Raw genomic sequence first — 15,643 nt, forward strand, 5'->3', positions numbered from 1 at the left:
TCTCATTGATGGGATATTTAACTTTGACAAGCCTAGAAATATAGGGAATGAATTCTTTCTCTTCATTTGAATTGGCTACTGTCAACAGGGAGAAAATCCAGATAGTTGAAGCGATCTCTAGCCCCCTATTCCAAATGATGACTTTAGAATTTGGAAATCTCACTTCTTGTTCCAGACGCATACTCTCCCGAGAAGTGATTGCCATAAAAAAACTGGAGGTTTTGATTGTCCATCTCAGATTCCATGAAAGTTTGAGGTACATGACTTTGCCTAAGGCTACTAATGTTCATATGATTAAAGATAGGAGAAAAATTCCACAATTTGAAGGCGTTGAAGATTAAGCAACGACCATCAATCGTGCATACATGGCCGCGAATGAGAAGGGCCAATCAAAAGAGATGTCGAACTGCGTCAAGACAAAATGACTGTCATCGACATTCAAATATCCCTAGGAGTAATCAAATACAAACTTAGAAAAAGGGTAATTTGGTATTATTTCCAATATTCCCCCTCTCTAACATTGCTTTGACATAGTTTATTTGTTTCACAGAAAGCATTGGGATCCAAGAACCAAACTCGATGGAATAATTTGAGCAAATCAATACTGGCCAAGCAGACACATGAGAGTGACCTATATCGAATTCACCTAATTTAGTGTAAAAAGACATGTCGCCCCTGAGTGGGTTTAGTTAAATAAAAAAAGAAGTGCCCTACAAGCACCACCAGTGCCTCGGCCCAGTGGTATGGGGATTGAAGTGGTCCAGACGTGATCGCGGGGTTCGATCCTTGAAAACGGTAGCTAGTTGCCATGTGTAAAAACTAATAATTTTTTTTTTGCTTTCCTGCGATTGCAAAAATGAGAGAATAATTGACCTAACGAAATGAAAGATGTAGGACTTCGTGTCCTTCTCAAACTTCAAGTCTATTAAATCATTAACCAAACCAAGGAAGGGTAATGTTGTATCGCTCCCAATTGTTCAACTCCTCAAAGAGCCTTGACTAACATGTTCCCTTTTATCTGTTGTAGGATCACCCGACAGTCAAAGATACGGATAACAAGTCAATGAGAGGCACGTCGGACTCAGATAAGCTCTCCTAAGTGAAATAGCGTTCCAAGTATCGCCATGGTAAATGACAGAAATCCTTTAGGCCTTAACTGACATTTGATTTTGGCCCTATTGATTGATCTATTTTTGCATACTCTTTTTTGCATGGGCAAAAACAAAGGTGCTTGGTAAATTAATGATTAGATTCCTAACCCCCGCTGATCATTCTTGTGTCATCTCCCTATTAAATAGGGACAGTTCGTCAACACTCATTTGTGAATAACTCCTTTGATGTTCATAATTTAACATATTTATAAATACAATTATGTTAAATAAATATCTCTAATGCTGTTAATAAAGTTTCTGAGTAAAATCAATTATTTGTTTTAGGAGTACAAAATTCCTCATATTTAAAATACTCCATGCCTTTTCCAAACAGATTTTGCATAATGATTTTGTTCGTCTAAATCACTGATTCTACTAAGGATTATCAAAATAGACAGCTAACTGAAGGATATGAGATTGATCAAGCATGCTAAATGAGGTGCATCAGGATGATGAAAGGCAATCCATATCCTACACTACGTCCCCTATTTATACACTTGTGAGATGAGTGTAGAAAATTCCATGTCTACAAAGTAAAGGGTTCTCTCGTGAATAGTACGATAACCAAGGTAATGAGGGGCATTTCACTTCTCTACCCTAAACACCATAGGTTATCCATTACTGAGCCCCATACACTTATGAAGTTTCTTTCATACCCCTATCAAGAACCACCCCACACTAGAGCAGAGTAGAGGCGAGGCGACATCACAAGGTGAGAAAGGGGATAGATATTTTTTCACTCGCATTTGCATCAATCTTTGGGTGTCTTTATTGCATATTGAACACTCACAATAATTTAATTGCCATAGAATGATGAAGAGCAATTTTCTCTCTATCCTAGGCACTTGTATCCATTGTACAGCCTAATTGAGTTTGTAATATCACTCTCCCATTAAGGTTGGGCAGAAATTACTACCATTTAAGCAGCATGATTTGGAGTGCTGACTGAAGATGAAGACCCAAGAGTCTAGTAGCAGTGTTTTGTTTGAACTTGCCTAGGCCAGTTTTTCAAACAACAAGAATGAAAAACTAGCGGCATGAAAAAGTAGTGTACCTGATAAAAGTAAGGTCAATGTCTATAGATGAGAAAACTGGAATTAAAAAAACTAAGGGCATGAAAGCAGTGTGCTTGATAAAAACAAGGCCGATGCCCTAAAAAAGAAGAAGTGAATTTCAGCCATTTGTATTCCCAAGTAAAGCTGCCATTGTGGTTCAATTAATTGAGCCTCCATTTGATAGCGAGAAGAAAGACTGGTGACAATGCTAAGGCAATTACCAACTCTCACCCTTTTACACATGAACCAACCCTACATGGCGTCTATTGACACCTCAATTTTATTATTTTATTTATGACTCAATCGCATACAAAATTAGAAATTAGTCACTAAAAAAAAGAGAGAAGAGAGAGAGAGAGAGAGAGAGAGAAGAGAAAACAAAAAAAAAAGAATGTCTAGAGGTCGGGTCGGGCCGGATCGGCATTGGCCCGGCTCACTGCCCGCCTCTCTTTCCTCTACGCATATTATATTATCAATGCAACCAGAGCAATTAATAAACGGAACATATCAATTCATCCATCAAATAATCACATGAGTCATGATTATAAGGCCAAACCGTTATGACAAATCATATACCGTGTCACACAATTTTGTCCCATAATCAAGCACAACTATCTCTACCACTCAAGCGTGTTCCAGTTATCATGACCCAACGGCCACGACCAACTCAAAAGTTGGCCATCATCCAGCATAACTGGGCATCGTCTCACTCTGTTGGGCACGGCATCATCCCGTGTATTCATACACATCAGAACGGCATTCCTGAGAGTGCTAGTATGAACAAAATAAAGGAGTTAGGGAAGAGAATAAGAACACAAGATTTATAGTGGTTCGGCTTAATCCAAGCCTACGTCCACTCTCCCACGATAACAGCCTTCTTGGCTGGATTCCACTATGCAATCAACAAGAGATTACAACTTCGAGTGCAAACACTTAGTAGTAGATCACACTATCTCACTAAGTCACTCTTTTGGTATTTCTCTCACGATTACAAACGTTTAAGCTTTCAAGAGATAAGTATATGATTGAAAGTCACTCAGACTTTGGAATTATAAATTCTACGCTCCGTCTCTTACTTGCTCATCGGTTCATGATCTCCTTAAATACTCCTCCACTTCCAAACTACCGTTGGACAGTATCCCGGAGAATCGTCTTCCAATATACCCATTGGACAGCTCTATATCTAGAAGATTTGGTAGCCGTTGAGTGACAAAGGTAAAATCCCAAATTGATTCCGATCGCCCATACAAACGAAATCTTGGTTTCCATAAGTAAAGCTTCTTCGTATAGAAAGTTCTTGTCTTCAAGATCCAATCGTCAATCAAATAGATTGAATCAATCAAATCAATCTTGATGTGGAATCCAAACCAGATCACTAGCCGTTATATGATTGGGCTTGAGTTACGTTCTGTCGAATCTGGATGTAAAGTCTGATAGCCATAGACTTTACAATCTGAGTTTGTAGACTTTACAATCTGGGTCTGAACATATCTGCTTCTGAACAGATTTAGCTTTAAGGTCTGTGCCAGTTCAGCTTCAGCATAGAGTCTCGTCTTCTGGTTCATCATTCACGTTCGATCTGGAATTAGTCGAGTGAGCAGACTTCGATGTAGAACAGACTTTGACACTAAAGTCTGGTCTTCAAACTTTGAGTCTTGAGTCTGGCAGTCTTCAGACTTTGACACAGAAGTCTGGAAATCTTCAGAATATATTTTGGACATGTGTTACATTCAGTCTTCTGGTCGTCTTTTGACTTTGATAATATCCTCTACATGTTCTAACATCTGCATGGTCTATTACTCAACCATCAAACACGTTAGTAGCCTTTGATTTATTTTGTCATCTTCAAAACATCATAAGGGATTTCCCTAACAATTCCCCACAAGAGCATCGGCCCGGCCTCTACCGCGACCGGCATCCATTGACGTGAGGCATCCGAACTTAATCAAGCATCGTCCTATGTAAACACATTAGGACAGGTTCACTACCCCGCGTAAACGCATCAGGGTATTTAGGTGATCACATGAGCACACCATCAATCAAACCCATTTTTTATCTTCCGTCAATTAGTCCAAAATACCAAAATTTATTTTCAAACAATAAACCTTGCAACTCTCTTTTTTTTTTTTGTTCAAAGCCTTTGGAAATAAATTCGTACGTGGTCACGTACTCAAAATCAAACCGTCAAACTCTGCACGCTTCTACTATAAAACCTCCTCATTTTATTGACACATAAAATTTGGCGTCCAAACCCGACACCTTATTTATTTTCTATTTTTTTCCCGACCATCCTTTTTGGAACTAAACGTGGGTAATCCCCCCCCCCTTTTTTTGTTCAAAGCTTTTGGAAAAAAATTTGTAGGTGCTCATGTACTCAAAATTAATCCATCAAACTTTGCACAGACCTAGTTTAAAACCTCATTGTTTTGTTGAGCAAATAAGTTTTAGTGTCCGAACCCGACACCTCATTGTTTTTTCTAATCAATTGCCCATAAGGCCATCTTTTGCAATAATAATAAACAATCACCATAGAACAACCATTCACATAATGCCACGCATAAATTCTCGGCATACTAAAGCTCAACCAAATCACAAAATACACATTATCCAACAAGTAACACACCAAGAACAACCACCAAACCACAATCGGTCCTAACTGGCAAAAACCGGGTCCACTCGCGCATTTCCAAAATTAATTTCGTAATCCTAACCAAATGAGTTCAGAAAATTTTCAAATTTTAATATGTTATAAAGGACACTTAAATGAACACTTTATATTGGACACCTTTGACCCAAATATTTCTAGAATAATAGCAGTAAATCGCTCAAGTTGTTACCAAAACTGTATCCGTATTCAGAAATTTTGTTTTCTAAAGCCAGCTTGGTTTGAGGTCCAAAACTTATCTGTTTGATCTGAAATTTGAATACGTTAAACTACAAAATATGATGAACAAGTTTTGTGAAGAAACCCTTATGAAAATCGAACCCTAAGAGTTTATAAAAATTCTTTAAACACCAAAAGGTCATTGGTTTCAGCACCAACTGAGATTCTGTTTTGCATAAAACGAAGCTGAGATCTTGTTCTTCTAAATCTATAAAATCTTGAGTAAAATATATGGCATAGCTGAAGATGTCTAAAATATTTTTCAAGAATGGAGCAATCCCAAAATCGTAGCATATTTTTCCCCACGAAAATAGCAAACGACGAGGGTCCAGTAACCAAATCCGAGTTTAAGCTAATCCAGCTTAACACTAATTTAACCAGGCTAATTAACATTAATCTAACCAGGCTAATTAACACTAATCTAACCCCTAAGCGCAATTAACATTATAATCAAGGATTAAGGAGTTAACTCACCGGATTAGGGCGGCAGCTGGTTCACGGCGACGGCAGCGCGACGGCTGTGACAACCCAAGACTACCGTGTCTCCGACGGTAGTCCAACGGCTGAGGAAAACAGTCCTACAAGTCTCAGCCAAAGGCTGAGATACAGTCCTGCTTGAAGGCTGGTTCGGCTCTGCTTGGGGCTGAGGCGGGCTGAGGTCACTGGAGGCGCAGCTGTGAGGTCGGGACAGGGTGATGCTAGGCACGGGGGCTGCTGGCCGGGCTGCTGTGTGGTGTCACTGAACTGAAGCAGGTGTTGCTGGTTGTGGAGCTGAAGCCGCTGGTGGTTGCTGGCTAAGGCGGTGAAGCTGCGGCTGTCTTGGCTGCTCGGTGGTGAGGTGATGGAGTGGTGTTGGCGGTGGATGGAGATGGAGCAGCTGTCAAAAGGGAGAGGGAGCTGCTGGTGGGTGGAGTTGGCGTGTGAAGTTGCTGAGGTGGACGTGTGGAGTTGGGTCGCTGGTTGAGATGATGCAGCAAGATGAAGGGGTTATGTGGTGGCAGCTTGGTGGACGATGGTGCTGGTGATGAGGGATGATGACGAAGATGTGGGGTTGCTGGCGGTGACGGTGCAGAGGAGAAATGGAGAATACGTGAAGGGGAAAAGGGATGAGGCTGCTGGAGGCGTGAGGAAGAAAGAAGAAGGGTTGGCTGCAACAAGGGGTTCACGCATGGGAAGAGACAAGGAGAGAGAGAGGGGAGGAAAGTCAACGAAAAATATCCTAATTCACTCATTGTAATACCACAAAAGTCTATGCCCGTCCAAGCTCACCCAATCACCAATTTTTCCTCTTATTTCCCACAAATAACTTCTTTTTGGGCAGCAAACTTCCCTTTTTCCTCTTAATCCGAATTTCATTATCCCTTTTTTTTGGTCCAAAATTCATTTTTCTGCAAAATCCCGAACTCGATGAAATTTTTCCGAAAGATGAGACAACGTTCTAAAAATAAATCGTGACACGCTCAAACGTCCAATTTCCGAAACTGAATTCAATTTCGTGGTTAAAATCGACTGAACGCAATAGTACATTCTAACCTACTGGTAGCTTTTAGAGATTTTAGCGCGTTTGACCCGTGGTCGATAATTTTCGATCCACATTTGTGCATCTCCGACTTGTAGATGACTCTTGATTGTCGTAAAAATTGCGAGATTTCAATTACGGGTACCGAGTATAATAGCGATAGAAAATTAGGTTAGTGCCGTTCAACGCGAATTTCGCAATCACGCGGAATCACCCGCAATTCAATTACGTGATTCCGTCGAATCGACCTATATCCGATCACAATTCAATTATAATGGTGCCGTATTGACCCTTGCCGATTATTATGGTCGAGCAGTCGATTTCCGATCAAATTCTCTAGTCCGTCACGTTTATATCCCTTAACGGCTTCACCTAATAGGTTAGTTAACTCGTGAGGGGCTAGCTCAGAGAAAAAAGACCATAAGCGCGTCGACGAAATGTCCATTTCATATTATCGAGATAGAGTTGAATTTCGGGATGTTGTTGGAGAAATCTTTCCAGAATATTTTGAAGCTGACAAAACATTTCTATCAATCTAAGTCTGGATATCGATAGTTAAAGTCTCAAGACTTTATAGTCTCAAGACTTTGTAATCTCAAGACTCAAGACTCAAGACTCAAAATTATTCTCACTGACAGTCTTTCTAATCCAGTGTTGAAGGAAATCCAAAGCCGAGGTTTATGGTTGAGGATTTGATCCTATCCTCTGGAATAGATTCTTTGGTTGGATAATCATTTCGGATTCTTTAATTCTTATCTAAGATCGATTGAAGATCCGATGGTCGACGAAATAATCTTGGATTATTCTATTCTTGGAAACCGAGATCCTGATTGTATGGGCGAACAGATTGATGGGCTATCATCAGATTCCTTAAATAGCTCGGATGATCTTCTTGATTGATTCCGTCCAACGGGTAGATTGGAGGAATTCCTTTGGTAAGTGCCAACGGCTATGATGGCATGAAGGAGTATAAAAGGAAGACGTTCTAGTTGTCTTAAGTGTGTGATCGATAGAAAAATTCCAGAGTTTGAAGATCCTTGATTGTTAGTTGAGACTGAGCGAAATTGTATACAGAGAGTGTTTATACTTGGTGACGCCTTGAGTGAGTGTGGTAGATCATCTACACCTAGAAATCAAGGAAGATCAACACCGTAACAACTCTTTGATCATAGTGGAATCCAGCCAATCGGCTGTCGGTGCGAAAGAGTGGACGTAGGCTTGAATCAAGCCGAACCACTATAAACCGAGTGTTCAATTCTCTCTTTCCCTTACTCGAGTCTTGCGATTGAATTTTTAACTGTTGCAAATTCTCTAATTGTTTAAATATCGTGCAAGCTTCGAGAAATTTTTGTATACCTATTCACCCCCCTCTAGGTACTCGTACTAGCTATTTCAATTGGTATCAGAGCTCGTGTTCTTACTTTGTTTGAAGTGTTTTACTTCAGAGTAAAAGATCCATGGCTAGTATGCTAGCACCGGGGCTGATGGAGGGGCAAAGCAATACCAGACCTCCCTACTTCGATGGAAAGGATTACAACATCTGGAAGAACAAGATGAAAGCTTTCTACGATCAAAGGATCCTCTCGGAATGGGACGTTGTGGAAAAAGGAATCACTCCTCTACTGCATCAATCTCTGAAAGAGGGAAAGAAACTGTTGAAACCAACGGAATGTCTCAGAAGAAATAAACAAGAGACAAGCACTCGATGCTAAAGCAATTTATTCTTTATATTGTGCTTTGTCACCAACTGAATATAACAGAATATCTTCTTGTGTTACAGCAAAAGAAGTCTGGGACAGGTTACATATCACTTATGAAGGGACAGATCGAGTGAAGGAGACCAGAATTAACATTCTTCTTGGTCAATATGAATCCTTCAAAATGAAACCAGGAGAATCTATAACTGACATGTTTAGTCGTTTTACAGATATTGTCAATGGTCTTGAGAACCAAGGACAAAAAATTTCTGATCCCATGAAGGTGAACAAGCTTCTACGTGGACTCTCCAAGGATTGGAATCATATAAAGACTTCAATAAGAGAGACGCAAAGAATCATGCCATTATCTCTAGACGAACTGATTGGAACTCTTCAGTCTTACGAAGTGGAACGAATTAATGAAGACGAAGATCCAAGAGGTAAGAAATCTATTGCACTAAAATCAAATGATGATTCGATGATGCGGACTCGAAGATGATATGGATGATGAGGAGCTCGCCCTCATGATAAGAAGATTCAGAAAACTGAATAGAAAAGGCAGAAGGTTCATCCCAAAGAAACAAAGTTTTCAGAGACAGCAGACCAAGTCTGTGATGATGAGAACCAAACAAAGATGTAGTTTGCTTCGAATGTAAAAAGAAGGGACACATCGACCCAACTGTCCTCTTCTGAAAAAGAAAAGAGGAAAAGCTGAGAAATCTCGAAAAGCTCTTAAAGCCGAAACCTGGAGCGATACAGAGTGTGAAGAGAGTGATGAGGAATATGCCAACCTGTGTCTAATGGCGCAATCAGACACAGACTCTGGATCAGACTCAGACAGTGAATTTGAGGTAAGTGACTATAAAATCCCTGTCAAAGTCTCTAAATATATTGATGAGTTATGTTTTAGTCTTAAGACTTCTCTTAAAAAGATTTCCGAACTCAAAAAGGAAAACTCAATTTTAAAACAAAAGGAAAACATTTTAGAAGAAAAGGTAAAAAATTTAGACTTGAATGTTTCTACTCTTAAAGAGAGTGAAGACAATCTTTCAAAAGAAAATGCTTTCTTAAAAACTGATTTATCAAATATTTCAAAGAAATTTTCAATAGGGTCCGAAAAATTTGAAAAAGTCCTTTCAATCCAAAGACCTTACTTCAATAAGTCGGGTCTAGGTATGACAGCTGAAACAATCCCTTTGATTGATTTTCCGAAAGTAAAAGAAAGAATTAAGAAAAGACCATCGAGAGAGGCTTATAAAAATCATTTCAAAAGAGTTTTTGTAAAGCCCGTAGGTCGAAATGCTTTAAGGTGTTATAAGTGTAACATCGGGATCATTTTGAAAAAGAGTGTCCTATGGTTTGGAAGCCTCATTAAGAGAGTATGGCCTAATAATGCTCATCCTACTAACACCAAAGGACCCAAGAAAATTTGGGTACCAAAGAAAGCTTGAGACTCTTTTTTTGAATGCAGGTCTCTCGTCAAAAGAAGGTAAAGTGGTATCTTGACAGCGGATGCTCAAGACACATGACAGAGACTCAAAATGTTTCATAAAGCTTATTAAAGTAAATGGTGGAAAAGTTTCATTCGAAGGAAATAGCAAAGGAAGTATTGTGGGATTCGGAACTGCGAAAATTGGAAATCTCACAATAAGCAATGTCTCTCTAGTGGAAGGACTCAACTACAATCTACTCAGTATTAGCCAATTGTGTGATACTGGTTACAAGATCTTCTTTCAAGAAGGCATATGTTCTGGAATTAGCAAAGATTCGACTCAGTCTTTCATGGGTCGAAGGCATGGAAACATCTACCTCCTTGATGTAAAGCCAAATGAAGAACAATGCTTAATCTCAATTCAAGATGAAGCAATTCTATGGCACAGAAAACTTGGCCATATCAACAAGAAGCAATTAGCCAAAATCTCTTCAAAGCAGCTTGTTCGAGGTCTACCTAAACTGCCATACCAAAAGTCTGACTTATGCACTCCATGCATTCTGGGAAAGCAGGTAAGAAATTCATTTAAGCAAATAAATCATGTATCTACTAATCATGTACTACAGTTGCTTCATATGGATCTCTTCGGACCAACAAGAACCCAGAGCATTGGAGGTAAGAAATATTGTCTAGTAATTGTAGATGATTACTCGTTTTACCCGGTATATTTTCTTGCAAATAAATCGAAACCTTTTCGTACTTTGAAAAGTTTGCTAAAAAGGTTCAAAATGAAAAAAGATGTGCTATTTCTAGTATAAGAACAGATCATGGAAGTGAATTTGAAAATCAAGATTTTACGAGATTCGTGATAAATCTGGTGTTAATCACATGTTTTCCTCTCCGTATACTCAGCAAAATGGAGTTGTGGAAAGAAAGAATAGATCTCTTCAAGAAATGGCTAGAACACTTTTAATTGAAAGTAAAATTTCTTCACGATTTTGGGCTGAAGTCATTTCAACTGCTTGCTATATTATAAATAGAGTCTTTCTAAGACCTATTCTTGATAAAACCCCTATGAATTGTTCAAAGGTAAGAAGCCTATTGTTTCATACTTTCATGTGTTCGGTTGCAAATGCTTTATTTTGAAAAATGCAAATGATCGAGTTGGTAAGTTTGAAGAAAGATCGAGATGAAGGCATCTTCCTTGGATATTCTACATCAAGCAAAGCCTACGAGTCTACAACAAAAAAGCCGGTCAGTGGAAGAATCAATGAATGTCAAATTCCAAGACTCGGTGCAAGATGAATCCAGCCGGACTCGACGAAGAGACTGAATCCGCTCTAGATCTTCAAATGTCTACATCTCAAGAAGCATCTCGGATTCTGAAGTCCATCATCAAGACGCTCATGGAGAATCAAATAAAGAAAAGATCATCAACCCGGTAACCTGGAAGCACAAATCCAGTCATCCCAAAGATCTTATTATTGGCGAACTTAATGAAGGAATCCGCACCAGATCAAAAAGGCATGAAGAATCTAGTGCTGTGGCTCTCATCTCGAAATTGAACCAAAAAGCATAAGAAGCTTTATCGATGAAAGCCGGATCGAAGCTATGCAAGAAGAGCTCAGACAGTTCAACATCAATGATGTCTAGGAAGTGACATCTAAACCAAAAGGTAAACCGTTATTGGAACCAAATGGGTATTCGGGAACAAAATGAACGAAAAAGGAAAAGTCGTACGAAACAAAGCAAGACTCGTGGCCAAAGGGTATACGCAAGAAGAAGGAATAGACTATGACGAGACTTACGCACCCGTTGCAAGGTTAGAAGCTATTCGTCTATTACTTGCGTTTGCTTGTTACAAAAATTTCAGGTTATTCCAAATGGACGTCAAAAGTGCTTTCCTAAATGGATTTATCCATGAGGAAGTTTATGTGGAACAACCACCTGGATTTGAAGACCCAAAGAAGCCAGACTCAGTCTTCAGACTGAAAAAGGCTTTGTATGGTCTAAAGCAAGCACCTCGAGCTTGGTACGACGGACTAAGTAAGTTTTTATTACAAAATGGTTTTGTCAAAGGTAAAGTAGATACTACTTTGTTTATCAAAAAGGAAAACAAAAACTTTTTACTTGTTCAAATATATGTTGATGACATTATTTTTGGATCCTCTAATGAAAGTCTTTGCAAGAAATTTTCTAAGTCTAGGCGGGATGAATTTGAAATGAGTATGATGGGAGAGTTAACATTCTTTCTTGGACTCCAAGTGAAACAAATGAAGGAAGGAACTTTCATCCATCAAGAAAAATATGCGAATGATCTTGTCAAAAGGTTTGGATTGGAAAAGTGCAAAAGATCGACATACCAATGTCATGTTCTCGGAAGATAGACAAGGATGAAGAAGGGAAGAAAGTAGATCAAAAAAAGCTGTACAGGAGCATGATCGGTTCACTTCTTTATCTTACTGCTTCTAGACCTGATATTTTGTTTAGTGTTTGTATCTGTGCTAGGTTTCAATCAGATCCTAGAGAATCACATCTCATTGCCGTGAAACGAATTATCAAATACGTTGCTTCATCTTCAAGTATCGGTCTTTGGTATCCAAGAGGGAGACTTTAATCTTCTAGGATACTCGGATGCAGATCTGGCCGGTTGCGAGTCGATAGAAAGAGCACTTACGGAACTTGTCAACTACTTGGAAACGAACGGTGTCTTGGTTTTCAAGGAAGCAAAGCACCTTGTAGCTCTCTCAACAACGAGAAGCGGAGTATGTAGCTCTTGGAAGCTGCTGTTCGCAAATTCTATGGATAAAACAACAGCTACAAGACTTTGGCATTGAAGACTCATGCACGAAATCGGATGTGACAACACCGGTGCGATAAATCTCACCAAAAATCCAATCCTTCATTCAAGAGCAAAGCATATTGAGATTCGACATCACTTTATTAGAGATCATATTCAAAATGGAGAAATCTCGATTCAATTTGTTGATTCAAAAAGTCAACTAGCGGACATATTCACAAAGCCTTTGGAGAAGAATCAGTTCGACTTTATCCGCTCGAGACTCAACATTTTGAAGCTTGAAGAAATTAAAGTCTAGAGACTCACCAACTCTAAGACTCGATCTCTTAGACTCTAAATCCGAGACTCAATCATCCATGGCTATAGACTGTAAGTTGTATTTCATCTAAAAAGTACTAATATTAACTCGAAAAGGTACGATCCTTCGTTTAATAATTTTGGCGTTATTGATTTTGAAAAGAAGTGATCGTTCACTTTCCTTGCACCGATTGAACTTCCTTTTTCAAAACCGAGTTATATATATACGTTTTTCTTTTCCCCAATCTTCAAAACCCTAAAAGGCACTCTCCTCTCTATACTGTTTTACTGCTTATTCGTCGTCGAGAAAGTGGTCATTTTTCTTGGGAAAGCAAGTGAAGGAATCCTCCAATAGACAAAGAAAGATGTCGTCTTCGAGGAAATCATCAAGAATCGCAAACAGGGGACCACAAAGAATGAAGAAGGGACCGACTCATTTCGATCTCACCGAGGAAGAAGACTTATCAAGTCGGCGACGAGTCCGATTCGCTCTCCTCCACGTCATTCAGCATCTCCTGCCCCACAAAGTGCAAGTCATAACTGGAAGAAGAGATAATCGAGGATGCCGACCCGGTAAGAGTTCAAAAGCCCTCCTTTTTGTATAAACTTTATCGTGCATTGAAAAGCACGGTACTCCATTGAACTATATAGATGACTTCCTTAAGGACAAAAATTATGGGAATGAGTATCTTTTCTGAAGAAAATGGAGGAATGGGGAATTGCCCCGAAAGGAAAAGCAGAGGAAGCACTTGCGAACATTCCAAGAGATCCTCGTATGCCAGGACAAAATCTGATTGACGAGAACGATGATGACAAAATGTTCCTTGAATTTAAACCTAAAATGGGTGTGGCAGCAAAGGTGAAAGGAAATCGGATGGATTTGTTTAAATCCAAGGATCGAGGAAAAAGTGTATTTCATCTCGTTGAAAAGAGGGGTAATCAACCCTAGAAGTGTCGATTTTGACTTCCCGGATTCCATCAACTTGAACCTAAGAGAGAAGTTGAATTTGCTTCAACTTGAGACTTTCGCTCGACTCTACGAGACGGGTATGATCATCGACCGCTTATTTCTATTCAAATCTTAGCTTTTGGATGCGAATAGAATTTCATTCGATGTTCGAGACAAAGTCTATGTGGTAGATGTGAATATGTTGGCGGACATAGTTGGAGTTGAACGGGACGCTATCTCCCAATCAAAGTCTCACCTGCTCGAACTACTCGGATCTTGTCAAAGATAGGGATGTAGATAAGAAAATTATCTATTCCAGGATGAATGCCATCAACATTGTGCTTCACAAGATTGTGATCAATTGTCTCAGACCTAAGTCTACTTCAAAGACTTCTGTGTCTCTTTCTGAAGCAAAATTGATGTATGCGATCAACTCGGACGAAAGTTTTCTCTCCCGCACACTATTCTTTTCCATATGTACAGCGGTGTCAAAAAGACAAAGGACAATTGCCTTATCCTCGGTCTGTGACCAAGATCTTCGACATCCGAATATTGAACTGCCACATACTTTTTGTGTTCGAACGTGTGATAAGATGGTGGTAGGGTTGAAAATGTTAATGAAGATGCGTCTGCAAGAACTCTCTAAGGCAATGGAGAAATTCAAAGTGAAATCTCCAAATCGATTTTCAAAAGGAAAGGAAAGCGAGGACATTGGTGCTTCATCGAAAAGAGGAAAAGAACTTTTATCCTGGAGGATGAGGATGAGGATGAAGATGATGAAGATCCCACTATTCCAAAGATCGACAAGAACAAGATGTTCACGTGTCTTATCCGAGAACTTCAGCGGAGCGAGAGAAGAAGAAGAACAGAGAGAGAAGGAGAAAGAAGTTGAGGAAGAAGGAGAAGAAGAAAAAGAACAAATCAGATAACTCGGAGAGAAGGGAAATCAAGAGCATGATCATCACTCTTCCCCTTTCGATGTCTTAGAGACGGGGGAGTTAGCGAGCAAGAGGTCTCCACCTCATGTCAGAAGATCCAAGACAATCTCCCGAAGACCCGAGGAAGTTCAGTCTCTCAATTGCCCAAGAAGGTGATACGTTGATTCCAAATCTGCTGCACCGTTCAGAAGCGCCATCGTCCGCATACACACCATCCGAGAAAGCCAATGCCGCACACGTACGGATGATTCTGGATCTTCGTAGTATCATGAATATTCTTAAAATGCGTAACCGATATATATTCTGACTGTGAAATCCAAGCTTTGAAGCATGCTTTGGACAAGCATCTTGATCTCTGGAAGATAAATTCAAAGACCTCGCTCTGCAACTTCAAGCCAATGCCAAGAGAGAAGAGGTAGCTCATCTCATGAAGATCTGAAGAAGCTCGAAGGAGTAGTCCACCCATTGGGGATTTCCGATCGTGCGCATTCCCAAGCGAGACATGACTCCTTTCTCACCCTCTTTTTAATGATGACAAAAAGGGGAGAACCAATTTGAACAAACATTATTTTAAAACTTTATTTGACTTTTTGTGTTTATGTTTATTTTTGAGTATGACTTGAGAACATGAACTTGAGTGTTAGACTGAATTGGTGTGGATTTTGATGCTTGACTGGTTGCATTTATATCAAGTATTGTTACATGGTATTACTCATGAAAGACTAACCAATTTGCTGTGGATGCAGAGTCTGGTTGTTTATTAATCTTTATGAGTTAGCCATATTGCTTGAGAAATGTTTTTGCAGGTCAAAGTTGTTCAAATCTTCAAGAAAGTTTTGTCACCATCAAAAAGGGGGAGATTGTTGGAGAAATCTTTCCGAATATTTTGAAGCCGACAAAACATTTCTATCAATCTAAGTC

General features: G+C 39.5%; 1 protein-coding gene across 1 annotated transcript in view; it reads left to right on the forward strand.

The window, feature by feature from the left end:
- Positions 1 to 6,102: 6,102 nt before the first annotated feature.
- The window catches only part of LOC120291617 (pro-cathepsin H-like), a 34,129-nt gene continuing 24,588 nt past the window's right edge, over positions 6,103 to 15,643 (forward strand). The window contains exon 1 of the mRNA XM_039309276.1: positions 6,103 to 6,233. Within this exon, the coding sequence (XP_039165210.1) occupies positions 6,103 to 6,233 (131 nt within the window). The remainder of the gene's footprint in view (positions 6,234 to 15,643) is intronic.

This window comes from Eucalyptus grandis, chromosome 3 (assembly GCF_016545825.1).
Source record: "Eucalyptus grandis isolate ANBG69807.140 chromosome 3, ASM1654582v1, whole genome shotgun sequence".
In the NCBI taxonomy this organism is placed as follows: domain Eukaryota; kingdom Viridiplantae; phylum Streptophyta; class Magnoliopsida; order Myrtales; family Myrtaceae; genus Eucalyptus; species Eucalyptus grandis.